General features: G+C 45.6%; 2 protein-coding genes and 1 pseudogene across 4 annotated transcripts in view; 2 read left to right on the forward strand and 1 right to left on the reverse strand.

Annotated features, from left to right (window-relative positions):
- Positions 1-110: 110 nt before the first annotated feature.
- GSS (glutathione synthetase) lies at positions 111-27,886 on the reverse strand. Of its 3 annotated transcripts, none has more exons than XM_036092275.2 (13): positions 27,741-27,886; positions 24,499-24,630; positions 18,834-18,979; positions 16,325-16,400; positions 15,897-16,036; positions 15,086-15,202; positions 9,596-9,676; positions 9,418-9,495; positions 6,777-6,843; positions 3,792-3,986; positions 3,217-3,298; positions 1,644-1,833; positions 111-653 (listed from the first exon to the last, which is right to left on the reverse strand). In XM_036092275.2, exons 2-13 carry the CDS (start codon positions 24,622-24,624, stop codon positions 530-532), a joined length of 1,422 nt encoding a protein of 473 aa, XP_035948168.1. In that variant the 5' UTR covers positions 24,625-24,630; positions 27,741-27,886; the 3' UTR covers positions 111-529. The 3 variants fall into 3 exon arrangements, with proteins under 3 accessions (XP_035948168.1, XP_035948169.1, XP_035948170.1); XM_036092276.2 differs by lacking the exon at positions 27,741-27,886 and adding an exon at positions 25,884-25,970; XM_036092277.2 differs by lacking the exon at positions 27,741-27,886 and having other exon boundaries at positions 18,834-18,932.
- LOC118535730 (ubiquitin-conjugating enzyme E2 N pseudogene) lies at positions 6,840-8,518 on the forward strand (annotated as a pseudogene).
- The window catches only part of MYH7B (myosin heavy chain 7B), a 40,995-nt gene continuing 40,810 nt past the window's right edge, over positions 27,816-28,000 (forward strand). Inside the window, exon 1 of the mRNA XM_078057123.1 lies at positions 27,816-27,911. The gene's annotated coding sequence lies outside the window, so the exon portion shown is untranslated. The remainder of the gene's footprint in view (positions 27,912-28,000) is intronic.

Genomic DNA, 28,000 nt, shown 5'->3' on the forward strand with positions numbered 1-28,000 from the left:
GAGACTCTGATTATAGCCAAGTCATTTCCCCTGCTCTAATCCACTCTAAGTGTGCTGACCCAGATTATAGCTCCTCCCCCACCAAATGTATAAACCAAGGAATCACAGAATCAGCAATCAGTAGTTTTATTTAAGGCAGAGGTGGGGAAAGGCTATGCCCCTTCACTGCCCTCCTCCTACCTCTCAGTCCTATCCTAGGTCAAACACTGGAACCTGCTGGAAAGGCTGACAGGCTGAGAGGAGGGTGGCAGAGTCATGGACCCTTACCTCAAATCAGCTTCCTTTCAGCTATACCCACACTCCCAGGATTTAGGGGCCTCCAGATCTCACCTAAGGGAAACACAGCTTTTCTGGTCCTCAGATGGGAGAGCTGGGGGAAGGTCCTCAGCATTCACCCTTCTGTGAACTGAAGAGACCAGCCCTCCCAAGGTGCCCGGAGGGAAGCCCCTCAGAGGGGCTAGGAGAGGAATGACAAGTATGAGGGATAGAAGATCTCTTGAGTGAAGTCGGGGCAGGCCCGGCTGTGCCCTCACACAGGGTATGGGTTGTCCAGGACCGCGACTCCTGCTGCTACACCACCATCTGCATGCTCCATGGCTTTGGTTCGAAGCAGATGTCCCACATGCTTGTTCATCACAAGTGTCTTTCCCTGCCTATAGAAATGGGGACAGGAGACACACAACTCCGTTACCAAGACAGCCCCCACACCCAAGACCTTCCCTGGTCCCACCTGAGCAGTGTATGAGTGACTCACTACATTCAAGGAAGAAGTGCTAGGATTTTAGAATCAGATTTGGGTTTGCATCCTCTCTGCGAAATTACTAGCTCTGTGCCTTTGAGCAAGTCACTCAGCCTTTCTAAATATCAATTTCCTCAATTTAAAATAGAGATAATACCTCTCACTTTGCAAGATGGTCACGAGGATTAAATAGAGCAGGAAAAGCACTTAGCATGATGCCAGGCTCACATTTCATGTTCTGTAGCTGTAAGTTTCCTTCTCTATCTCTCTCTCAAGATGGCTGTGGTGATAGTCAGGTTTGGGGGGAAGTGGCAGGCAGAAATGCTGCTAGAGGGAAAGATTGCAGAGAGAGAAGGCTATGGTTGGGAGCATGGTAGGATCTGGTATTCCTCCCACTTTGCTTGACCCTGAAGTGCAAATTTGCAGGAAGTGGTTTAAGGGACCAGGAACTATTCCTTACAAATTCCCAAGTAGTCTTCTCCTGATTCTTTAGTGCTCAAATCCAAACCCATAGGCCACTCAGCCTTTCAAAGGCACTGATTATCCTCTAGCTGGCCCCTCCCACCTTTCCCCAGAATTCCTGGTGGCCTGGAAACTGGACCCAAATTCTCTTCTTCCCTGGGGTCTCCTTCTAGTCCAGGGTTACTTTCTTATCCATCTTGATACTACTTGTAATTTCCTTTATAGTTACAAAGCACTTCTCATCTGGCTTCATTTGATAGCCCTGTGAGGTGGGCAGGTCTTGGCTCCTTGGCTTCATTTATTAGATAAGGAAACAGGTAACATGGCTATGGACTGGCAGAGCTAGAACTGAAGCCCAGGATTCCTGTCCCCTGTCCTTTGCTTCCTCTGGGCTCGCTTGGCTGACCCTCTGACAAGGAGGAGGCCCTCTTGTCTGGCTTACCTGACATAGACCCCAAAGATGCCTAGCTCTGAGATGCACTGGACCACTCGGACAGGGCTCCCAGGCCGTAGCAGGCAATTTCCAAAAGGCTCAGGTTCAATCTTTTCCATGAGGATGTAGGAGGCCCTCTCCTCGCTGTCCTTCAGCCGCTCCAGGGCCTGCACCATCTCTTCCCCGTAGAGGTTGTTACCTGCAATGGCACTGGCCAGTCACCCTGGACCCTCTGCATACCTTCTCTACTCTATGCCCCCATTTCTGTGGTCAAGTCAGCAGCCTCAGTTCCTGACATCAGCTCAGTGAAGCTAGGGCAGGCCTGGCTCCAAAGGAGGGCATGTCACTTTAACAGGCAAGCCCTACCTACACAAGCAAACACACCTTCCACCACATCATCCTGCCCCGGTCCCCCTACCTGTCTGTGGCTTGCTTTCTCAGCCTCCCTGACTGGCTCCTGCCCCTCTTAAATGTTGAGATTCCTAAGGAATTGTCCTCTCCTCTATGTACATGCCTTTTTTTTTTGGAAGATCTCTTCTAAGGCTCCATCTATTATTCTCTGACTTGTTAATTCCCAAATCTTTAACTTAAGCTCCCTGTTCTAGACACCACATGGATATCCCGTGGGCTCCCAGAACAAACTCAACATGTCCAACTAGAACTCATTACTTCTGTCTGAACCTGTTCCTCCTGGACCTTCCTACTCCCAATCAGGTGAAAGGCATCCCTGAGTCATATTTGACTCTTCCCTCTACATTACCTGTCACTAACTCAGACATGTCTCTTCAGTCTGTACTCCACAATGTCCTAGCCCTAGCCCAGGCCTCTGCAATTATACGAGCCTCCTCTATGGTCTCTGTTACCAAGGAATCCCCTCATCCAGGACAAGCTCTACTATGGCTGAAACATGGATCCTTGGGCAGTCGTGTGTCCCTTCCCTCCTTAAAACTCTCTAATGGATTCCCAGGACCCTCAGGATAAAATCCAGTTTCCTACCTATTTTCAATGTCCCTTATAATGATGTCCCAAACCATCTTTTCTGGCCCAAATCCCTGCCTCCTCCCATCTCCTATGCTGCACTCCAGCCTTACCGGTTACTCCTTAATCTCCAAACATACACTTCCATGGACCGGTACCTCTACTTGAGGCTGTTCCTTCTGTATGGAATGCTCTCTCCCCTTTCCCACCTGGTAAACTCCTACTTATCCTTTAAGACCAAGATCAAAACTCATCTCCTCTGGGTCTGTGAGGCAGACATGATCCCTGCCCTCAAGGAGTTCAAACCAGGCAGGAAGACATCCAACCTCCTGATATGCCCTATCCCACTTCCCTACAATCTAGCCCCAGGCACCTCAGGCTAAACTTGTCCAAACCCTCCGGTTACGGTTAATCAGGTTCCCCTGTGCTCAACAGCACTTGATCACAGGGTCTCCTAGGACACTGTCCAAGATGAGGGCCTGTGTCAGTTCCTCCTGTGTCCCCCAGAGTCTGGGGCTCTGCTCATAGCAAGTGCCGATCAGCATTGATAACAGCCTGCTAGCCCCCTTCCACTGAGCAGCCCTACAAAGGTGAAAGCACCTACCTCCACCCTCTCTCTGGGGCTTCAGCACGAACTGGCTAGGGGCAGCAAGGGCCTCAGCAATGGCCTGGTCCCCTTCTTCACCCTGGCAGGAGGCAAGAAAGCAGTCACCAGCAGTTTTAGGCCAGAGGCAGGAGCTGCGGTCCTACTGGTTATGGAGAGCAGCATCAGAGGAAGAACAGGAAGGGGAAGAGTGATAGCCCCTTCAGACTAGATGCTACCATCTGAATGTGACCCCCAACAAACCCCCTAAAGCAGCAAGTACAGTGAGAACAGGCTTTCTCTGGCAACAGTTCAGGGCTCCTCAGCAGGATGCCTGGAAAGCCCATATAGATATTCCCCAATTCTTGCTGTCCACCTCAGCTCCTTCCCCTTTCCACCTCCTGCCCCCCACCTCCCCCTTTGCTGATGGAGTTTACAACGGATTCCAGCCCCCTTCCCCAGGGCTCTAAGGGTTCTCACAGAGCATCACTGACCCATGTCTAGCCTACTACCAGCTCCAGCCTCCCCAACACATTGGGTTCTGGGTTCCTGCCACGTGGGAAGCCTATAGGAGGAGAAAGAGGCTACCCACACACCATGTCCAGTGAGTAGAGGCCAGCAAAGGTGGCCCGAAGACGGGCCACAGTCTCAGGCTGGCCAGGAAGCAACATCTCCAGTGTGCCCATTCTGCTCAGCTCCTGCTGCACCTTCTTAGTCCCAGCCAGCTGGGTGGCAATATCCGGGCACTTGACAGCACGTGACCTCTCCAGCAGCAGGCGTGCTTCCCAGTTCTGCAGATGGAAGAAAACAAAAGGAAGTCTACTTTATTTCACTTTGGCTGACCTTTATGAGGATCCATCAGGTGCCAGGTTTCATGCTATCTTCACATTCATTATCTCCCACGGTCACTACAACATCTTTGTGAGGCAGATGTGGATTCTTCCAATATATAGGATTCTTGCCCTCAGGGAGCTCACAGTTTAGCACAATGGTACATGACCATAATTAAAAGGGAAATAACAAAAGGTGTAAGGGCATACAAAAACGGATGAAGAGGTTTGAAAGAGGTGGGACACTTGTATATGAGTTCAGCTTCCTACTGTACTCCAAATAAAATCCAAACTCCTCACCACAGACTACAAGACCTATCAGGATCTGCCTCCTGTCCCCCTTTCAACCATGTCAGTTTCTTGCCATCCCTCCATCTCACTCTCATAGTCCAGCCACACAGGCCAAACACACAAATGTCATTTCCACCTTTGCATTTGCTGCTTTTCCCTCTGCCTGGAATTCTTTTCCTTTTGGCTTTTCCAGCGGATGGTTGGGTCCTTCTCATTCTTAAGTCTCAGCTCAAACTACCCTATTTAATGTGGGATTCCCCATAATTCTCTATCTTTTCACCCTATTGTTTTATTCAAAGAGTTTCCCTCAACTAGAAAAAAATTTTTTTCTATTTTTGCATACTTTCTGACGACTATCTCCCTGACCAAAGTGTGAGCTCTGGCCCTTGTTGTCTTATTTCCTATTGTATTCCCCAGTGTCTAAAACACAGTGCTTGGAGCTTTGTAAATGCTCAATAAGTATTTGTTATTGTTGTTTAATGAAGTGAAAACTGAGTAGTCAGGTAGACAGGTCAGACTCAATAGGGAAGGCGTTCTCAGATTAGCAGAATGAGTAAAGGCCTGCAGGTGCATAATCACAGGATGAATGTGCTGTGGAATTTGGGGCATGAGAGGCAGGTAAGAAGCTCTGAGGCTTCTAGGAGTTTGGGGTGTGAGAGGCAGGTAAACAGCAGAGGTGTCTCCCAGCTCTGGTCCCCATTCTGACAGTGGGGGGATAGCCTGTCCTTGATAAAGGCTAAGGCCTGAGGAACAACACCCACCCCCACCCATGCTGTGCTCCCTTTGAAGCTACATGGTACGAAAGCAAGATAAGGTGATACCATCATTACTGTCATTAACATGAATGGACAGAAAAATTTTCTGACACAGATAAAAGAGAAGTAAGAGTTGGCAGGAAGGAAATGGTCAGTGCTATGGTGGAACTGGTTTGCATTAGCTAGCCAGAGCTGACTGTACCCATCTCTTTCCAACTCTGTGTCCAGAAATGCTCAATTGGATAGCTTGAAATTGGCCACGATGGGACTACACCATAGAAATCAGCAAATGCTACAAATTGGGGCTCTCCCCCTGAGAAACATGACTGTTAAACACTTGCCAGCATGGAGAAAGGGGAACCCTCCTACACTGTTGGTGGGAATGCAAGCTGGTGCAGCCACTCTGGAAAACAGTATGGAGGTTCCTCAAAAAGTTGAAAATAGAGCTACCATATGATCCAGCAATTGCACTACTGGGTATTTACCCCAAAGATACAGAAGTAGGGATCCGAAAGGGTACGTGCACCCCGATGTTTATATTTTTTTTTTTTTTTAAAGATTTTATTTCTTTATTTGAGAGAGAGAGAATGCACATGAGAGGGGGAGGGTCAGAGGGAGAAGCAGACTCCCCGCCAAGCAGGAAGCCCGATGCGGGACTCGATCCAGGGACCCCAGGATCATGACCTGAGCCGAAGGCAGCTGCTTAACCAACTGAGCCACCCAGGCACCCCACCCCGATGTTTATAGCAGCAATGTCCACAATAGCCAAACTGTGGAAAGAGCCAAGATGTCCATCGACAGATGAATGGATAAAGAAGATGTGGTATATATATACAATGGAATATTATGCAGCCATCAAAAGGAATGAGATCTTGCCATTTGCAACGACGTGGATGGAACTGGAGGGTATTATGCTGAGCGAAATAAGTCAAACAGAGAAAGACATGTATCATATGACCTCACTGATATGAGGAATTCTTAATCTCAGGAAACAAACTGAGGGTTGCTGGAGTGGGGGGTGGGAGGGATGGGGTGACTGGGTGATGGACACTGGGGAGGGTATGTGCTCTGGTAAGCGCTGTGAATTGTGCAAGACTGTTGAATCTCAGATCTGTACCTCTGAAACAAATAATGCAATATATGTTAAGAAAAAAAAAAAAGAAGAAGAATGTAGCAGGAGGGGAAGAATGAAGGGGGGGAAATCGGAGGGGTAGACGAACCATGAGAGACGATGGACTCTGAAAAACAAACTGAGGGTTCTAGAGGGGAGGGGGGTGGGAGGATGGGTTAGCCTGGTGATGGGTATTGAGGAGGGCATGTTCTGCATGGAGCACTGGGTGTTATGCACAAACAATGAATCACGGAACACTATATCTAAAACTAATGATGTAATGTATGGGGATTAACATAACAATACAAAAATTAAAAAAAAAAAAACACTTGCCAGCATATCCCTAGAAACAGTATGAATGGTTGAAGCAACATGGATTCCCGAAGATTCAGATTCTAGAAGACAGTGTGTTTGTAGAGGATGAGAGGTAGCAAATAGCTTATGGGAGAATAGGAGGTTCCTCCAGTAATTTCCCTGAGGATCACTGAGGCCAGGGCTCAGGGAAAAACCCAGGTTGTTGTGATGCCTGAGCTGGGTCTCTGAGGAATGATGGTGGGTCCTAGGAGGCAGAGAATGGTCTAACAGAATACCAACCTGTGGACTGTACTGACTCGGCATGTAGCCATCCCGGAAGTAAACCACAGCAACTTCCTGGCCGTCCCTAGAACACAGGATGGAGAAAGCTGCTGGGTTAAATTATAACTGATATGTTCAGTGGTTTAGTGTATTTTAGGGTGCATCAAAATGACTGGCTTTTTTCAAAGCCAGTCTGCACAGGTTGCCTAGACTGTAGTTCACTGGAAGCAAAGAAAGTAGCTACCCATACCACCACTTCTTCCACTAAAAACATGGAGGTATGCAGTACGGAATGCTTTAGAATATTCCAGATCTAGAGTCATTAGAGGAAGGCCAGAGGGAAACAAGAAGGCAACTAGAATCAAACCAGATAAATACATTTTAAAAAAGGGCTAAAAATTACTGACCCTCAGAATCATATTGCCATGCCTAACAAAACACACTTATACTACTTAAAATAGCTGAAACTAGGCTGAGATTCTTTGAAATGGTGGATGTGAGGGTATGGAGATGCAAAATTATGAGTCTAGTCAAGACACAGACTGCCTTGAGTCGAGGCCAGAGGCCAAACTCAGGATCTGACAAGATGGCCGGGCTTCCTCGAGGATTATCAAGGAAACCCAGCATTTGCTGGCAGAACCAGTTCCTCGCATTAAAGCAGAACCAGATGAGAACAATGCCCATGATTTTCATGTGGTCATTGCTGGCCCCCAAGATGCCCCCTTTGAGGGAGGGCCTTTTAAACTTGAACTATTCTTTCCAGAAGAATACCTGACGGAAGCCCCTAAAGGACGTTTCATGACCAAAATTTATCATCCTAATGTAGATAAGTTGGGAAAAATATGTTAGATATTTTGAAAGATAAGTGGTCCCCAGCACTGCAGATCTGCACAGTTCCACTATCAATCCAGGCTTTGTTAAATGCTCCCAATCCAGACGATCCATTAGCAAATGATGTAGCAGAGCAGTGGAAGACCAACGAAGCCCAAGCCATAGAGCTAGAGCACGGACTAGGCTATATGCCATGAATAATATTCAAAATCGATCTGATCATCAAGTGTGCATCACTTCTCCTGTTCTGCCAAAACTTCTTCTTTTTTGTTTGCATTTAATGGACACGGTCTTAGAAACACTACAGAATAAAAGCCCAGACATCTTCAGTCCTTTGGTGATTAAATGCACATTATCTATGATTAAAAGACAAACCTATGTCTTGTCTTGATTCAGTGTTGTAAAGCATGAGCAGAGACTAGAAGTACCATCTGGATTGTTGTGAAACGTTTAAAAGCAGTGGCCCCTCTCTGCTTTTATTCATTTCTCCTGTCATGGTTGAAGTATAAAGCACTGTGCATGAAGGTAGCTGTCAGGTTAGCTGCAGGGGTGTGAGTATTTTTCTTTATTTTATTTTATTTTTTTTTTGAGGGGGAGAGGTAGTTTTAGTTTAATTTTATGGGCTCCTTTCCCCCTTTTTATGGTGATCTAATTGCACTGGCTAGAAGCAGCTAGCCAGTTCTTTAGAATATGCTTTCGAGCCAAGTCTAACTTTATTTAGACATGGTAGATGGACAAGCTTGACTGTCTGAACCAATATGGGAACATAAAACAAACATCACAGCCTTCACTAATAACACTGTGACTTTGCTGTCAAGTATAGAATCCTTCCTTCAAGAAAAAGCTTCTGACCATTTTGTATGGCTTGTCTGGAAATTTCTGTAAATCTTATGTTTTAGTAAAATAAATTTTGTTGTTCTAAAAAAAAAGACACAGACTGTCTTTTTTAATTTCTTCCCCTTTGATTTATTTGATATTGTCTGATATATCTGGAAAGTAAATTAATGACTTTGTTATAAAAGCACATTTTGAAAATAGTAAGTGGTATTGTGAAATTCATGGAGGTTCTTAATTTTAATCACAAATAAATTAAAAAAAAAAACCTATAAAGTTCCAGGTCTAAATATGTGTTGCAAGCAATGCTACCAAATTAAGTGGTACTAAAGTCACTTGGTGGAATCCCCCTGGAGGGAAGCACAGGGCCTGGCTTGGAACACAAATCCAGGCCCCTTGAGGCCTTGCCTGGGCTCAGAGAGCAGAATGAACAAGCTATTCCTCTTCTTCCCTGACTACCCAGCCCAACTGCCCTGGCCTGACCAGCTACCAAGAGGGGCAAGAAAACTTTTAGGGCCCCAGGGCATATGAAAACCGAGGTTATTTTATTGTTTTAAAGATTTTATTTATTTAAGAGAGAGACAGAGAGAGATAGAAAGAGAGAGCACAAGCAAGGTGGGGGGAGGGAGAAGCAGGCTCCCCCCCTGAGCAGGGAGCCCGATGAGGGGCTCAATCCCAGGACCCTGAGTTCATGACCTAAGCCGAAGGCAGACACTTAACTGTTTGAGCCACCCAGGTGCTCCAACCAAGGTTATTTTAAGAAGGCCCTTATCAAGAATGTCAATAGCTCTGATACAACCCTTTAGAAGCAGAACATGACCACCTTCTCCAAACTTTCCTGAGATGACGGGGTATTTTGCCCCTAAAATTCAGAGAAGGAAGTAAGCCATCACATCTCCCAGAAGAAAGGATTACTGGGGGAAATGGCTGGCAGGATGAGTTTCCTAAAGCAACCCTCTATCAGATCCTTGGGGAATGCTCCCTGAACACTTACATAAACAGCCTTCGGTCTTGGTCCAGAGACCCCTTTTCAGAGACATCTTCAAACCTTCGACGGATTACATGGATATTCCTGGAAAAGATGGGCAAAGGTCAGAAGGAATGGATGCTCCGTTCTGAATGGATCTTCACAATCCTGGGGCCATATCTGCCGGTCTCCCTCCTTTACTTACCTGGCTAGTAGCTCATTCTCTATAGCACGCTGGTCAAATACGTTCCTTTCCTTCTCTTGAGCAATCAGTAGCACCAGAGCACTGGGGAAAGAGCAAACACAGTTGGCAGAAGTGCCAAAAAGCTTGTCCTCCCTCCAGCCCACCCCTTTCAGGAGGGAGAATGAGAACACAGCTTCCCTGAAAGAGCAGATATTCTCTCAAATCAGGAGGGTCTCAGGCGATACTTGAGGCTATAACACATTATTTCCTGAAACTACGAAACCTGAAAAAACGGAGATGTCTCTGCTCCATCTCCAGTAGGTAGATGAAATACTGTAATGATGTTAATTTTCTTTTCTTTTTTTTTTTTTTTAAAGATTTTATTTATTTATTTGAGAGAGAGAGAATGAGAGAGAACACATGAGAGGGGGGAGGGTCAGAGGGAGAAGCAGACCCCCTGCCGAGCAGGGAGCCCGATGCGGGACTCGATCCCGGGACTCCAGGATCATGACCTGAGCCGAAGGCAGTCGCTTAACCAACTGAGCCACCCAGGCGCCCGTAATGATGTTAATTTTCTGTGCAAATTAAAATTTAGGTTTTAAAATCATCTCAAAAGGGGCGCCTGGGTGGCTCAGTCGTTAAGCATCTGCCTTCGGCTCAGGTCATGATCCCAGGGTCCTGGGATTGAGCCCCACATTGGGCTCCCTGCTCGGCAGGAAGCCTGCTTCTCCCTCTCCCACTCCCCCTGCTTGTGTTCCCTCTGTCGCTGTGTCTCTCTCTCTGTCAAATAAATAAATAAAATCTTTAAAAAAAAAAAAAGCATCTCAAAAACCCAAGAGGACTTAAAAATAATGATTTTAAAATCTTTCTGGAAGAATAAACGAAAAGTACTGAAGAATATTTTATAGAAGAATAATGCTGGAGGTTGGAGGCTAATGACCCTATTACTAGATTTTAAAGCATATAATAAAAGAGTGTGTGGTTCTTGCATGATACATTAGAATAGCTCAGTGGAATCCTACAGAACCCTACAGGACCAACTATAAATAAAGCATTATCTCTTGGGGCCTCCCAACATTTCTGTGATGTACATAGGGACACATTTGGTTCCACAGTATTAATGGGATCACTGAGGCTTCCCTGACCTCTTCCTTTCTGCTACTCACATGCTTCCTTTTTTTTTTAATGTTTTATTTATTGGGGCGCCTGGGTGGCTCAGTTGGTTAAGCAACTGCCTTCGGCTCAGGTCATGGTCCCGGGGTCCTGGGATCGAGCCCCGCATCGGGCTCCCTGCTCGGCGGGAAGCCTGCTTCTCCCTCGCCCACTCCCCCTGTTTGTGTTCCCTCTCTCGCTGTCTCTGTCAATTAAATAAAATCTTTAAAAAAAAAAAAGATTTTATTTATTTATTTGATAGAGAGAGACACAGTGAGAGAGGGAACACAAGCAGGGGGCGTGGGAGAGGGAGAAGCAGGCTTCCCGCCGAGCAGGGAGCCCGATGCGGGGCTCGATCCCAGGACCCCAGAATCATGACCTGAGCCGAAGGCAGACGCTTAACGACTGAGCCACCCAGGAGCCCCTAGCCACATACTTCTTAAAGAAGCAGGAGCTCAAGGACTCAGGGAGAAACTAAAGCCAGAGAACTGTCTGGCTACCAATCAGGCTCTTTTTAGTTATCAAAGACAGGTCCAGTCTCCCACCAGATGATCTCGAGGGACAATACTCAGCAGTAAATGGAGTATCAAACTCCATTTTGCTGGGACTCTTGGATGGCTAGATTTTGGCCTAGCAATCTAAGCATGGATTCCTTCCTCCTGTACTTGGCCACTGGTCTGTTTGTCTCTGCTTTTCTCTACCTCAACTGAGCCTCCTGGACTACATTTTACATGACTCCTTTCCACTTAGCTGAAATACAGGTCCTAGTATGCCTCCACTTCTAGCTTGCCTGAAACCTCTTAAGGTCAGACATGACATTGAGCTGAATCTTGGCTTTGAGTTGGGCGTCTGAGAGACAAGCTAGAAATGGTGCTCTCATATGCCATCCTCTCTTGAGAGAGTCCCAAGGGCCAGTGGCCTTGCTTTTCATATTGTAGCCTGATTTGCTCTGCTCATGGGTGGGAAGGTGGCACCTGGCCCAGGCTGGCCTACCTCCAAGAAGAGGCGGAGGAGGGAGGCTGTAGGCTGTAGGTTAAAGTGGAACTGCATTTCCTGGTTAAGTCAGCCTGCCCTCTGCCAAATAACCACAGCCAGACTCAGAAAACAGTCTACCTCCTCCTGCCTTCAGTTCTGAACAGTCTTTTGGGAGCAGGGCTAGGAAAGTTGTCAGCTAAGGAAGGTAAAGTGGCAATAGTGTGCTGGCTGGCAGTGAGGACTCCTGATCATAGCTCCAACATTTTATACCCAAATTCATCCTTTCTTATCCCTACTCATTCTAACCACAGGCACTAATATTTTGGAAGATTTTGAATAAATGTCTAAATAGGAATCATAAATCATATCCAGGCTTCTTTAAAAAAATTCTCAAGAATTACGGGATAACTGATGAAAATTCACCTGCTCTATAAATGTTTAAGCCTCAGTTTTTCAATCTATACTATGGGACCATTCCTCTTGGAGGCAGAACAGTGTAGTCGAGAGAAAGCAGGCCTTAGAGGCAGACAGACATGAATTCTAAACTTACTACCTGTGTGACTTTCCACCTCTCTGAGCCCTCAGTTTGCTTTTCTATAAAATGAAACTAGTACTGCTTAGATGGTAGCTGCTATTATTATTATTACTAGTACTACTATTGGAAGTACCCTGTAATAATCCTCACCATGTTGTTTTTTTTTTTATAATTTCTGAGTCTTTCAAGTTTGTATTTAAATTCCAGTTAGTTAACATATAGTGTAACATTAGTTTCAGGTATAGAATCTAGTGATTCATCAACACCCAGTGCTCATCACAAGTGCCCCCCTTAATACCCATCACTCATTTAACCCATCCCCCTGCCCACCTCCCCTTCAGTAACCCTCAGTTTGTTCTCTATAGTTAAAAGTATGTTTTCTGGTTTGCCTCTCTTTTCTTTCCCCCACCATGTTCATCTGTTTTGTTTCTTAAATTCCACATATGAGTGAAATCATATGGTATTTGTCTTTCTCTGATTGACTTATTTCGCTTAGCATAATACATGCTAGCTTCATCCACGTCATTGCAAACGGCAAGATTTCATTCTTTATTCATTCATCAGTCGACGAACATTTGGGCCCTTTCCATAATTTGGCTATTGTTGATAATGCTGCTATAAACATTGGAGTGCATGTATCCCTTCAAATCTGTATTTTTGTATCCTTTGTGTAAATACCTAGTAGTGCAATTGCTGGATCACAGGGTGTTTCTATTTTTAACTTTTGGAGAAACCTCCGTACCATTTTCCAGAGTGGCTGCACCAGTTTGCATTCCCACCAATAGTGCAAGAGGGTTCCCCTTTCTCTGCATCCTCGCCAACACCTGTTGTTTCCTGGGTTGTTAATTTTAGCCATTCTGACAGGTGTGACTGGATATCTCATTATAGTTCGATTTGTATTTCTTTGATGATGAGTGATGTTGAGCATCCTTTCATGTGTCTGTTAGCCATCTGAATGTGTTCTTTGGAAAAATGTCTATTCACATCTTCTGCCCATTTTAACTGGATTATTTGTTTTTTGGGTGTTGAGTTGTGTAAGTTCTTTATATATTTTGGATACTAACCCTTTATCAGATATGTTATTTGCAAGTATCTTCTCCCATTCCAAAGGCTGCCTTTTAGTTTTGTTGATCGCTTCCTTTGCTTCCAAGCTTTTTATCTTGATGAAGCCCCAATAGTTCATTTTTGCTTTTGTTTCCCTTGCCTCTGGCAACGTGTCTAGTAAGATGTTGCTACAGCCGAGGTCAAAGAGGTTGCTGCCTGTGTTCTCCTCTAGGATTTTGATGGTTTCCTGATTCACATTTAGGCCTTTCAGCCACTTTGAGTTTATTTTTGTGTATGGTGTAAGAAAGTGGTCCAGTTTCATTCTTTTGCATGTGGCCGTTCAATTTTCCGAATACCATTTATTGAAGAGACTTTTCCATTTCTCACCAAGTTTTTTTAAAGCATTTTTCAAAGCCATGATTTCATTTAATTCTCCCACCCTCTTAGGTATTGTTATTATCATCCCCGTTTTACAAATGAGGAAACTGTTGCTCGGAGAAAAGAATGGACTTAGCGAAGGTCACACGCTGGGTCAGCAGGAGTGACCATCTGACTTTCAAAATGAGAGAGGCCAGTCCCAGCTCAGGCGCCCACAGCTCCTATGCACCAGAGTCTGGTTCTGGGCACATGAGTCTTTGCACGTCATTCACAGCCTGGTCGGAGAAACCCTCTGCAGCATTTGTCCATCAGCAGTTCCCCGGCTGACCCCTTCCTGGCTTCTGTCTCCTAAAATACAACTTAGCCAAGAGTTCTACTTGACGAAGTATTCATTTGATGCCTTCTAAATACTCAGAGTCCAAGGTGTCTTGAGTCTTAGTAAGGCTTAGCAAGCCCAGAGAGGCTCTCTCGGAGGCAATAAAGTCATTAAAAATGCAGATTCTAGAGGCAGTGGACTCTGGGCTCTACCACCAACTCGCCATTTGACCTTGAACAATTCACTTCACTTCTCTGAACCCCAGTTTCCTCATCTGTAAAATGGGGGAGATGGGTGGTATCTATCTCAATAGTGTTTGATAGGAGGACCTAATGAGATCCTCCATGTAAAGGCTTAGCACAAAGTGTGGCACTAGGAAGTGCTCATTTAACCATTAAAGCTATGTAAACATTGCAATAACTCTTGGTACAGTGGCCCCTCATTTATCCAGAAGTCACTTACCTGGCATCCTTATATATCTGGAACATGGTTGAGAAATAGGAAGGAAGCAAAAAATGCCTCTAAACAGTTAAAACAGACACTACAAAATCCCTAAATCAAAGCTTATGCATTTGCTCATCAAAGAGGCTGTCACCCTAATTAGACACTACATAACAACCCAGACCACTTGCTTTCCCAAACCCCAGCAAATCAGAAGGGAGGTCCGGGGACGGGAAGCACACTGACAGCAGCATGAAGTAAGAGCTGATAGTAGAGAAACAGAAAAACTGTGAAGAAAAGGAACAGGAGCATAAAGCCTAACAGCTGGGGCGATCAGCGCAGGCAAACAACCTCCCACACCTCTCTACGTCTAGGGAGTGCCTCTGCCTTATGTTGCATCAAGATGCAATTATTGACAGATAATGCAGTCACTGACAGATAATGATGACCTCTAGCCAACAAGAAAAGATTAAATTGTAAGTCTGCGCCTCTTATTTAAGAAGAAAGCCCAAAAACTCCATTAAAACAATTTTGGCACTTAAAGGCGTAAGCTTCCATTTCCCGAAAAAATTCCCGCATTTCCTAATGATGTCAGGCAAAGAAGCAGTTGCTATAGCCATGAATGCTGAATCTAAAGCAGGATTCTGCTGCCACTTTTTCTCCCCCTTACTTGGCTGAGCCGTAGAGCTCCCAGGCTTTGGCGATCCCCAGGGCCAGTCCCTTGCTGGGATTATTGGAGAGGATCTTGGCAGCTTCTTTGGTCTTATTCAGGACATTGAAAACATGTCTGTTGGAAGAGAGATGTTTGTTCAGTAATTGGATGGATCTGGAAGACCCCTCTGCCTGTGACTCACAGACACTTATAGGAACATCACTTTGAGAATTAGCCGAACACTAAAAAGCATCTTATCATCGTGCTCCTGTAGGATCCACCTCAGGCTGGAATATACTGGGCCGCCCACACCCTGGCCCCGTGTCCGTGCCCAGAGCCCTGAGACCCTGTGTTCCTACTCTATACCAGCCTCCCATTGGGCTGGGATGCCTCTCCCTGAGCCCCAGGTGCCTGCTATCTGGAATCCTGCTGCAGACCATCTGGAATCACAGCCACACGGAACATCACTGCTGGCTAGACGTGGCTGCTACGAGGGTCCAGCCTTCCAATGGGAAGTCACTCATCCCTCTCTGCCACGGATTCTGAACTCTTTTCAGGCCTTCAAACTCTTTCTCACCTCAGATACTGTTTCCTTAGCCTGTAATACTAACTTGTACAATGAGGGGGCGGGACTAGATGAACCACGAGGTCCCTTCTCTCCTTGACATACTAAGACCTAATTACAAGTGGAAACTGCTGTGAGGGGAAACGCATGACCCAGGTCACAGGAAGGCACAGTCAGAATTGGAGATCCCTGCCCCCACCTGTAATTGTAGGCCTACCAGGCTTTCACCCCACCAGTGTGCCCAGTGTTGCCCAAAGGACCCACCGGTGCACAGCTGGGGTGCGGGAGGCCAGGCCCCCAAAGCTGGCAGAGATGGTGTTGATTTCAATCTGTTTCAGGGCTGCGGAGCCATCTGCATTGCGCTGGAACATGTAGTCTGAGCGATTCAGGCCCAGGAACACAGTCTGTGGGGAAAACTGAAGGCTGAGTACATTTGCCCAGGGGCTGACTGAGGGCCTAGCTATGGAACAGACAGGTAACATGAATTCTACAAAGAGATCAGAGTTGCTGGCTAATGCTCCAAAACCCAGTGGAATCATTCTTCTGGTCATCCCCGGGTTGGTCACTGATGTATAAACCCAGTGGGGACCAAAGAGAGGCAGATTCCCCTGAGTTCAGGCTCTGGGCCAAATTCTTCTGGTCAAAAAATGGAGGGACAGGTCCTGCACTGGGGTGGAGTGGGGAATGGTTACCTGGGCAATGCCCTCTTTCAGGACTTGCTTGTGGATGTCAAAGAGACGAGCGGTGAAGTTGTCCCTCTTGATGGTGCTGGAGGAGGAAATAGAGCATTTTCTAGGCTATATGGGACCTTAAAGGTCAAGTTCCAGCCCTGTCCATTGCCTCCTGAATCTCTGGGTCTACTGACCGAAACTTGAATACCCACATCAACCTGGTAGAGAATAGTGGTTTAGTACCCAGCTCTAGAGCCAGATCAGCTGGGTTCAAATCCCAGCTCTACCACTCACTACTAGGCAACCTTAGAGAATTATTTCACCTCTCTGTGTCTCAGTTTGCTCATCTGTAAGAGATGAAAATGAAAGATGAAGAGGAAAATAATTACAGAGTTGTGGTGAAGGGTAAGTGAGATATTACATGTATAGAACTGAGCCTAGTGTCTGGCCTCGAGAGAAATTAAGAAATAGCATGTGATAGAAACATTCCATCTTTGAATAGCTCAGATGATTGGTTAGGCTTCTGGTCGACCCAACATTAAGTCTCCATAGCTTCTCCTACACTCTGGGACCTCCAAGGACAAGTCTTCTCCACCTCTTACACGGCAACTCTCAGAAATTAAAAGACAGCAGTTATGCCCTGTGCCCCAAAGATTCTTCTGACACATGCTAAATATCCTATTTTTTTTCTTCAGCCAGTCCTCATATGACGGGATTTCCTCAGGGCAGCCTTTCCTATCTGGATCAGATCCTCCTGCTATATGCTCTCAGAGCACTGTGGATCTCTGCTTTACAGCACAGATTACAGATGCAATTTTTCATTTGATTTCTGTAATGACTAGTGTCATTGCTCCTATTTGACTATAAACTGCCCTGCAGTTCCTCTGTTCCCCAGCCAGCTCTCTCATGGGACCTTTCCAGCCCTTGGTGAGGACAGCCCCCAGCTGGACTTCAGCCTCTAGGAAAGTTAAGACACATTTTCCCTTTTCTGAAGAGGTGCTCCCCTTCAAGCTTGGACCCTATGCTGTTATTCTAGCACATGTGATCCTGGGGCTCTATTCCCTTACAAACTAGGGTTTGTGTGTATTTCAGAGGACAGAGAAACGGGGAATGCAGGGTGCAGAGATGGACTGCAGGGAAGGTCTCCACATAACTGCATCTTTAGGGCACAGGTCATAAATCAGGCTGCTCATAAATCCCACAATCCAGAATCACAGGTACAAAAGCCAGGCCCACCCTGAAAAAGATCTGGGGGGGAAGGTGGTGGTAGGGTTTATACATTCATAACTCATTGGGTTGTTTGTTTTTTTTTTTTTAACTCATTGAGTTTTTAGCTCCAAGTCAATGGTTTCCAAACCTCTTACCACTAAGATCCCTTCTCATGTTCACCCTCACACCAATGGGCACTTTTTTTCCGCTTTCTTTTAGAGAGAGAGAGCACGAGCAGGGGGTGAGTTGCAAAGGGAGAAGGAGAGAGAGACTCTTAAGCAGACTCCACACTCACTGTGGAGCCCAACTCGGGGCTTGATCTCACAACGCTGAGCCGAAATCAAGAGTCGGACGCTCCACTGACTGAGCCACCCGGGTGCCCCCAATGTGCACATTTTTCAAAGATTTTGTCTCTGGGGTACCTGGCTGGCTCAGTCAGTGGAACATACAACTCTTGGTCTCAGGGTTGTGAGTTTGAGCCCCACACTGGATATAGAGATTACTTAAAACTAGAATCTTAAAAAAAAAGATCTGTAACAAAATAATTGTTTTCTTTTGGAAAATTAATCAGACATGCAAGTATGTATGTCTAGTCTCTCTCTCTACATATATATATATATATATATATATATATATATACATACATATACACAAATACATATATTTATATATATTTAATTCTAAAATAAAGAATTTAATTTTAAAGAAATTTCCCTTGCCTCCGGGTCTGAAGAGAAAAAAAGGATCAAGGGAGAAGAGACAGAGAGGGGTGGATGGGGTGAGCCATTTCAGGGGTTCTATATCCTTGTACCCTGGGTGTGGCCCAGTCTATACCCCATCTCATCCAGAGATAAGGGGCCTGAGGTAACAAGAAAGAGTCAATGCCTAGGAAAAGAAGAAATCTGACTTTAAACCCAATAATCTTCTCTATCCTTTGTTTTCTCTAAAACTATACTGACCTTCCCTAATTCCAAATAGAAATCTCAGTCTTCAAAGCAGGGGGCCATGGATCAGAGAATCACAGAATGCCAGGGTTGGAAGGGATCTTAGATGCAGGCCAATCTCACGACTTTACAGATGAAGAAACTGAGGCCCAGAGAAAGAAAGGGAACCTTCTTGAAGCCATATAAATAAGTGAGGATTAGAGCCAGGATTAGAAGCCAGAGCTCCTGACTTCTATTCTACTACTTTTTGTTCTTCTGGGAGGTACCTGTCCCCCACCCAACCAAGTCAGCTGCCAGAGCAACATCTCATGGCTCCCCAGTCTTCTAGTCCCTTGGTTCCTGCAGTTCCCAGCCCCTATTGCCCTACAACCCAGTACCTGGAGAGCGTCTGCTCCAGAAAGGCAGCATTCTGGCTGACAGCATCCACCAGCATGTTGAAGTCCATCTGCACAGCATAGGCCTGCTCCAGCAGGGCACTGGGGACCAGTGAGGGGAAGAGCGTGAATGGGGCATAGCTTACCACCTGATCGAGGAGAAAGAGTGGGCAGGGGTAGAACACCCGTGAATGGGTTGTCTTCCTGCAAACACAACCCCATGGAAAGCATGGCCGACATTTACTGAGGACACACAAACTGCAAAATAGTGGTTCCCTCTGGGAAGGGAGGAAGCGAACAGGATGATGAAGGGGTATAAAGGGAAGTTTCAGACTCTGTAATATTCCATCTCTTTACATTAAAAAAGAACTAGAAGCAAAACAGCCAAAAGCAAAGACAAAAAATAAGTAAGAAATCACTGAGTATGCAAGGCACTGTTTTAAATACCTTACATGGCTGCATCATTTATCTCTGTGAGGCAGACTTTATTACTATCTATTCTTAATAAGTAGATAAGGGAATTGAGATTCAGAGAGATTACGTAACATATCCAAAATTAAATAATGTGCCATGTGTTACATGGCACTGGGATTTGACCCAAGGTGGTTGATAAACAACACACACATACACACACAGCTCCTAGCCAGCTGATGATCTAAACCCAAGACCCTCTGCATGCCAGGAGCTCACACCCCAGTCCTCTTGCCTTCTGGCTGGGGGAGAGGGACAGTCCTGCTGTAAGGGCTGCCGCAGAAGTGAATTCTGGCCCCCAGAACAGAAGTTAGGAGTGGTTTCCCCTCAGTACTGGAGACGGTGACTCGGGTTGCCAGGCCTAGAGTTAAGCTTGGACTTTGGCAGAACTGGGAAACCCCTCCGCCACCTGGAACACTATTTCTAGAAGGGGAGAATGCCTTCTGAGATTCACAACAACAAATGAACTAGAATTTGGGTAAGAGATGATAAGATGACCTTATGACTTATTTTATGAGGCATTCCTGAGTTTAACCTCTGAGTTAATATCCGTTTGCCATTATGGTCGTACGAGTTTATGGCATTAGAACTTGGCATTATATATTTATTTAAAAATATTATTTTGAACAGATAATATAAACACATGATACAAAATTCAAAAGAGACAGAAGGATACATAGTGAAAAGTATGTCTCACTCCCACTCTGGCCCCAGTGACTCAGTTCTCCCCAGAGGCAAATGGCATACTAGAGTCTCACATGTCCTTTAGACTCTACGCATACATACATATTTTCTCTTTTTCTATACACACAGAAGCACATGATACATATATTGTTCTGTCCTTTGCTTTATAAATATTTCAGAGTCATTTCCATATATGTTCAAATAAAGCACTCTCATTCTTTTTAATGGCTGCACAGTATTCCATTCTTTGGATAGAAAATAATTTATTGAATCTAGCTTTCTATTATGAACATTTAGATGGTTTCCTTCCCCCACCCCTTTATAATCAATGCTTCAATCAATATCCTAGAATATACATTCTAGCTACTTTGTGTGTGAGAAAGTCCATAAACTGTAAATTTAAAAAGTGGAAATATCAGGTAATGAGGATAAATCCATTTAAAATTTTGGTAGATAATACCCAAACTGCCCTCCTCAGAATCTCAGAAGACAAACTCAGGTAATACCCTGAGTGCATGCGTAATGACTATAGGGTGTTTCCTTGACTTTATTTATTTTTTAAAGATTTATTTATTTATTTGACAGAGAGAGACACAGTGAGAGGGGGAACACAAGCAGGGGGAGCTGGAGAGGGAGAAGCAGGCCTCCCGCCAAGCAGGGAGCCCGATGAGGGACTCGATTCCAGGACCCTGGGATCATGACGTGAGCCGAAGGCAGACGCTTAACAACTGAGCCACCCAGGTGCCCGACTTTATTTTTTAAAAAGATTTTATTTTATTTATTTATTTGAGAGAGAGAGAGTGTGAGCGGGCTGGAAGGGCAGAGGGAAGAGAAGCAGACTCCCCGCTGAACAGAGAGCCCAACATGGGGCTCGATCCCAGGACCCAGAGATCATGACCTGAGTCAAAGGCAGGCGCTCCGTTTCCTTGGCTTTAAAACTCAGAACTCTGCCTCTTCCAACAAGTCTCATTTGGCCTGAAAAACTCCCAAAGATTTTTTCTAATAAGAGTTCCCTCTGGGGTGCCTGGGTGGCTCAGTCGGGTTAAGTGTGCAACTCTTGGTTTGGGCTCAGGTCATAATCTCAGGGTTGTGAGATCGAGCCCCATGTCAGGCTCCATACGGGGCATGGAGCCTGCTTAAGATTCTCCCTCTCCCTCTGCCTCTCCCAGCTTATGTCCATGCATATTCTTTCAAAAAAAAAAAAGACTTTCCTCTTCCTCTGTCCCCATGACTCATCATGCCCGCTTGAATTTAGGATCAATAGTATACAGCTGTTTTCTGCTATGCATAGGCCAAAGGCTGAAACACACAGTCTTTTCATTTTTTTATAGAGACAGAGACACAGAGAAATAGTCTTCTACTATAAGAACAACTATAGCACATGCATGACAAGAAATACTCCGCTTCAGAATCAGAGAAACAAAGAGTGCTGGGAAGAAGAGCCCCCATCTCACTTAAGGGGCCAGAACTCCACGCTGGGTATCTAGGTTTTTTTTTTTTTTTATTTCATTATTAAAAAAAACACTGGCTCTAACTTTTTCACTCTGGTGAAAAAACTGTTAACAATGCTTGCCTCTAGGGAGGAAAACAGTGGCTGGAGGGAGGAGATTTACTCTACACTGAATACCTTTTAAATTTTGTACCCTGTTCATGTATTTTTTATTTTAAATTTAAATTTTTTTAAAAAATTAACTCCCTAAAGCTGCAGGAGCCTACTATTTAGTCTGCACATGGCTAGTCTGTCCCCCCAACCTATAGGATAAAGTTCACATTCCTCTTCCACCCAGTATCAAAAGCCTCTAGGTTATCTGACTTTGGCCTGTCTTCTGCCCCACATTCAGGGGACAGAACATTGAGCATTTTTTGCCTTTTCCTAATTTGGGGCCTCTGCTATGCTGTTCTTTTTTTTTCTTTTTTAATGTTTTTATTTTTTTAAGTAGGCTTCATGCCAATGTAGGGCTTGGACTCACGACCCTGAGATCAAGAGTCGCATGCCCTACTGACTGAGCCAGCCAGGCACACCTCTGCTATGCTGTTCTTTTCCCCTTTATTATTTTTTTAAAAGATTTTATTTATTTGAGAGAGAGAGAGTGCGCGAGCATGAGTGCCGGGGAGGCGCAGAGGGAGAGGTAGAAGCAGGCTCTCCGCTGAGAAAGGAGCGTGATGCAGGGCTCAATTCCAGGACCCAACCAACTGAGCCACCCAGGCGCCCCACCCCCATTTATTTTTTAAGATCTAGTTCAAATACAACTAATGAGTTGCTCCTTTTTCTAGATGTCCCATACAATCGCCTGAGAGAGGCAGTAAAGAATGGAAGCTCAGAACATGGGCTCAGGAGGCAAACTCTTTGGGTTTGAATTCTAGCTTTGCCAATTACACCACTATTCACATGACCTTGGGCCAGTTACTTAACCTCTCTGGGCCTTGGTTTCCTCACCTCTCATCTCATTTCTGTTGTGGTAAGACTTAAATGAGTTAGTGATTCCTAAGTGTTTAGAATAGTGCCTGGCACACAGTAAATACTCAATAAATGATAGCTAATATTGTGCAGCCGGCTATCTATGTTTTCTCATAGAACTGACATTACTTAATTTTGTTTTGTGGCACATTCTCCTACTAGACCATGCGCTTCAGAGGCCAGGGCCTCTGTGTTCTCAGTGCCTAAAATGGTCTGGCATAGAACAGGCACCTGGGAAAGATTTGGAATGAAATCTCTCTTTCACACATATATACACACATACACACACTCACACACTTCCTGTCTTTCTTCTCTGAATTGGGACTCTCATTGAGGACTGTGTCTTTTCTAGGCTCCATTAACTTCCAGAAAGACCAAGTACTGGACCTTCACATAATACCTATTGATTAATAGAACAAAAAAATCTTGGAAGGGTAAATGCTCAATCCTGGGTTCAGACAAGCAGTTCCCATAATGCAAGGTTCACAAACCAAGCAATTATATTCCCAAAGCCAGAGGCAGACCTTCCACAATATGAGCCTACCTTAGGTGACAGCCATTCTCATTCATTCAGGCCTCAGCAAATACTTACTGAGTCTGGACTCTCCAGCAGGCCCTTAACTAGGTTCTGGGCACACAGAGAAAAAAAGAATGTGGCTTGGTAAAGAAAGATGGTGACAGCTCTCTGGTTACTAACATGGATTGTCACAGGGCATACTACTAAGTAAAAGGAAAAAAGCAAGGCACAAAAGGGCTTGTCTAGGACACTTCTTTGTGTAAAAAGTGGGAAAGAGAAATATATACTTTTTTTGTTATGAGTAAACTGTATGAAAGAATAAATAAGAACCTGCCTTCAGGTCATGAAAACAGATGGCTAGGGAATGTGGGAGGGAGGGTTAAACTGTAAACTCTGCCCTCTGAACCATGAAAATGTCTTACCTAGTCACAAAATAGACTTTTTTTTTTTTTAAAGGATGAGACTTTTAAAAGATGTGGTTTGGACTCAGCAGTTCTACCTTTATGTATCAACCCTACAGAAACACTCATAAAGATACCCAACAGACGTGTATGCTGTTCCCTGGAGTGCTATTTGTAATCATAAAACATTAGAAATCACCTAAATCGTCATCAACAGAGGAAAGCTGAGCAGTGATCCATCCACACCTGGAACACCATGTCTTAGAACGAAGCTAATCCTACTGGAGGGAGTTGGAAAGAGTTCTAAAACAGATTGTTAAATGAAAAACAAAATCACAGGGCTCCTGGGTGGCTTAGTTGGTTAAGTGACTGCCTTTGGCTCAGGTCATGATCCCAGAGTCCCAGGATCGAGTCCGGCATCGGGCTCCTTGCTCAATGGGGAGCCTGCTTCTCCCTCTGCCTGCCGCTCCCCCTGCTTGTGCTCTCTGACAAAAAAAAAAAAAAAACAACTTAAAACAAAAACGGAGTAATCTGCATGATCTATATGATCCAATTTATTTTTTAGAAAACCATATATTTTGGGGCTAACTCTTGATCTGGGGGTTGTGGGTTTGAGCCCTGCACTGGGTGTAGAGGTTACAAAAAAAAACCAGTAAACTTAAAAAAGAAAAGTATGTTATTTCTTTATATACTCAAATATGTATATAAATGCACAGAGAAGGATATACACAAACCAATTGTACAGATATACCCCCCGCAGTGTGATTAGGGGGTCTTAAAAAATAATAGTTCACTAGAAAAAGTGCTTCACGTGAATTAGCTTCTTATTCTGTTACCAACTTGATGAGGTAGGTCCCATTACTATCCCTTTTTTTATTATTTGAAGAAACCACAGCTGAGAGAGGTTATGTATCCTGCCTAAGTCACACTTGAAACCCCAGACTTAAATTTGATTCCTCTAGCAGGCTACTTTCTACATATATTTAGAGATCAATTTTAGTTATTGAAAAAATAAAATAAAGCAAAAGTGATGTCTCGGACAGAAAGGAGCTGCCTTTAGCCTGGCAGGGACCAGATAATGAGCATTAGGATCCAGAGCGGTGTGGTCAGTGCTGTGGGGAGGAGTCAGGGGCTTACATCAGAGGAGCTGGGCTCTTGTGAGGTCCTCAGCAACACTCCCTCGGCCAGGGCACGGTCCACAGCCTGCCGGGCCATCTCCTCCAGCTGCTCATCCCGCAAGATGCTCCCCCAGCCGGTGGCCATCCCAACCTGCAGCAGGAAGAGAGGAGAAGGCTTGGTGATGGATGGCCTGGGCCCCAGCAACGGATGAAACTGGCAGTGCGGTACAGGGGAGTGAACACTGGATGGCAGCTCTTAACTTCCATGAGTGCAGAATGGAAAGCTTGACGAAGCATTTCCACTGCCACTCTCTCTTTTGGTTCCTAACACAAGGACGGCATTATTCTCACAGTAAGGAAGTGGAATCTCGGAGCGGTGAAATGACTTGCCCAAGGTAATGATTGGTAAAACCTGCATTTGAACCCAGGTCACAGGACTCCCCGCCCAGTGCTTTTCTTTTCTTTTCTTTTTTTAAATTTTTTATTTATTTGACAGAGAGAGACGCAGCGAGAGAGGGAACACAAGCAGGGGGAGTGGGAGAGGGAGAAGCAGACTCCTGGCTGAGCAGGGAGCCCGATGCAGGGCTCGATCCCAGGACCCTGGGATCATGACCTGAGCCGAAGGCAGATGCTTAACGACTGAGCCACCCAGGTGCCCCAGGCCCAGTGTTTTCATTGGAGAAAGAGGCACTAATGTCATATGTGATTGGGGCAAATTCCTTCCCCCTTGTAGCTGCATATTCCCTACCTGTGAAACCAGGGGGATGGAGCAGACCAGTGGTTTCCAAACCTGGCTCAATATTCTGGGGAGCTTGGCAAAGAATACAAATTCCTGGGCCTCACTCAGAGATTCTCATGCAAGAGGTCTGAGGAGAGGGAGGGTATTTTTTTTTTTTTTTTTTTTTTTGTAGCTCTGTATTTTTAACAAATTTAAAACCACTGCAATAGATTATTAATTTCCGTTCTGGGGCACCTGGGTGGCTCAGTCGGTTAAGTGTCTATGACTCTTGATCTCAGCTCAGGTCTTGATTTCAAGGCCTGCATTGGGAATGGAGCCTACTTAAATTTTTTTTTTTTTTTTAATTTTCCCTTCTAGCTCACAACCCATGTTGGCAGATCTCAAATGGGAGGGGTGGGTAGGAGGAGCCCTTTGTAGAATACTATGAAATGCAGATACGGTGAACTCCTCCCTCATACTAACCGGAAGCAAACTCACTAGCAGGACATGACTACATTCCTTGTATGGACATCTATCATCACAGCACCAAGACAAAATATTTCTGAGAAATCACATTAGCAGGACAGAAACAACCAAAATCCAAGTGCCCAGTGTAATAGGAGGAGGAGTCCAACTGCCTGTCCAGGGACACACAGGTATGAACCAACTCACACCCTGATACTCACTGATTTTGCAGCAGGCCTCAGGGATTTAAGAAGATCTGATTAAAAATCTGGAACGCCAGTCATTCATTTTGTTTTGCCCTATTGTTATTGGATTTTAGGAAAAGAACATGGTTACCCAGCTCAGCGGTCCCCAAAAAGGAAGCTAGAGAACACCAAGTAACTTGATCACGTTTAGCTCCATCTCCCTCTCCCTTTAACAGAACTGGTGCTAAACCAATTATGAAAGTCTGTTGGCCTCAGCACAATGTTTCGAAAGAAAATGACCGTGTGATTTCAAGGGGGTCCTGACAACAGAGATAAGGGCAGTTCATAGAGTCATAATAAAGCTCTGGGTCAGTGAGATCCAGGTTTGAGCCCATAATAACATTACTTCCTTCATAAATAAGGTCACCATGTGGATTAAATGAGAAAAAAATCTGTGTGTAGTTCCTTAGCAGAGTTTGGAGCTCTATACATGGGAACTTCTTTTTTTGGCTATACCCACATTACAGGTGGAAGACTTGTCAGGAGGTCACACGGCAGGCTGGTGGCAGAACTGGGACAAGAACTTATGACTGACATTAGAGGAACAGAACCCTCCATTAGCCCCCATCTCTTCACAACTCTGGGATCCCAACATCTCTGCCTGCCCTTGGGCTCTTGTCTACTTGGTAAACACTGAACGGCATCTAATGCCAGGCCCTAGACTAGGCACCGAGGACACAAGAGAGATAAGACATGAAGATAATCACTATGTAAAGTGCTGATTGGGCCCTTTGTTTTTCTCATTCTGCAGACTCAACCTTGGGGCTTTATTTGTTTTGCTGAGGACACTCAAATCTATACCTTCACAGTGGTGCTTTCCTGACCTCCAAACTCTAATAACCTACTGCTTATGGGGAGTCTCTGCAGAACCAGAATAGAATTTGTGGTTGTCTCCCCACAAATCTGCTCCTCCTCTGATGAATCCCACCCAAGCACTCGAGCCTTGTACATACTTCTCTCCAACACCCCAGTCTCCCCAAATCCTGTAGTTTCTATTAAATATAGAATGCTTTGAATTCCTTGATTTCTCTCCAGCTCCGCTGTCAGGAGCCTCGTTCCGGCTACCATCATCTCTTCCCCGGGCACTAAACAGACTCAGAGTGAGGTTATCTTCAGTGACCAGGATACATCTGCCTCTCTCCGGCCCCTAGGCTAGGCACGTGCGGCAGGCTTCTCTTTGTGGAACACTCCCCACCATTCCTGACTAGCCTTCATGACTCAGTTTCAGAAGCTGTTCCTGTTCTCCGCCCAGGGCTTCTACAGACCGCTAGTTTCCCCTGTACCATAGGAATCAGGAATCATTGTGTGTCTTCATCACTTCTCTACCTGCCCGCCTACTACTGTATTCAGTGAATGTTAAATGAATGAATGATGAATGAATGACAGACTGTGACCAGATCAACAAAAGTCTTAAAACGCCCACGAGAAAATCCGGTCGGACTTTATCGCGAGGGCGAGGCCATGCCTGCGTGAGGCCTGGGGCAACAACGCCCGTCTCCCGCCCAGGCTTGCCCCACTTCATGGGCCCGTTCGCTCCCACTCCGGGCAAAGTTTGGTTCTAATCGCTCCCAGTTCCTTCCTTTCCTTTTTAAACTCCGGCACGCTGTCCCCGACACCGGCCCGATCGGGGTAAGGAGATCTGGGAAATCTGGGATCAACACGCACCAGCCCAACCCCCTCAGTGGACACCAGTTTCCCCTTCCCTACGATGAGTTTGAGTTGCAACATCTCTCCGCCTTCAGGGTTCCAATCACTGGCCAGACCCCTCCCTCACATCTATCCTCTCTAGGAAACGTGGCCCTTGCCGGCCGCCGTTGCCGCTCCCCAACCTACTAGTTCGTCGTCCTGCCTTCCGCGGTACTCAAGCCCCTCGCGCAGTTACCCCAGGTCCAGGGGGCGGGGCCTCGCTGCGACCCAATGCGCTTGCGCGCCGCGCTAGCGGGGACTAAAGAGCAGGGCGGGGAGGAGACCCGTGCCTGTGGAGCTGGACGGCGGCCGGGAAGGGTCAGTCCGTGTGAGGGCAGCTTTGGCTTTAGGGGTTCGTCGTCTGGACCCAGACGGGTGGGACCTTGGGAAGGAGGGGAGGAGTCAGG

Source organism: Halichoerus grypus, chromosome 10 (assembly GCF_964656455.1).
Source record: "Halichoerus grypus chromosome 10, mHalGry1.hap1.1, whole genome shotgun sequence".
Lineage (NCBI taxonomy): Eukaryota > Metazoa > Chordata > Mammalia > Carnivora > Phocidae > Halichoerus > Halichoerus grypus.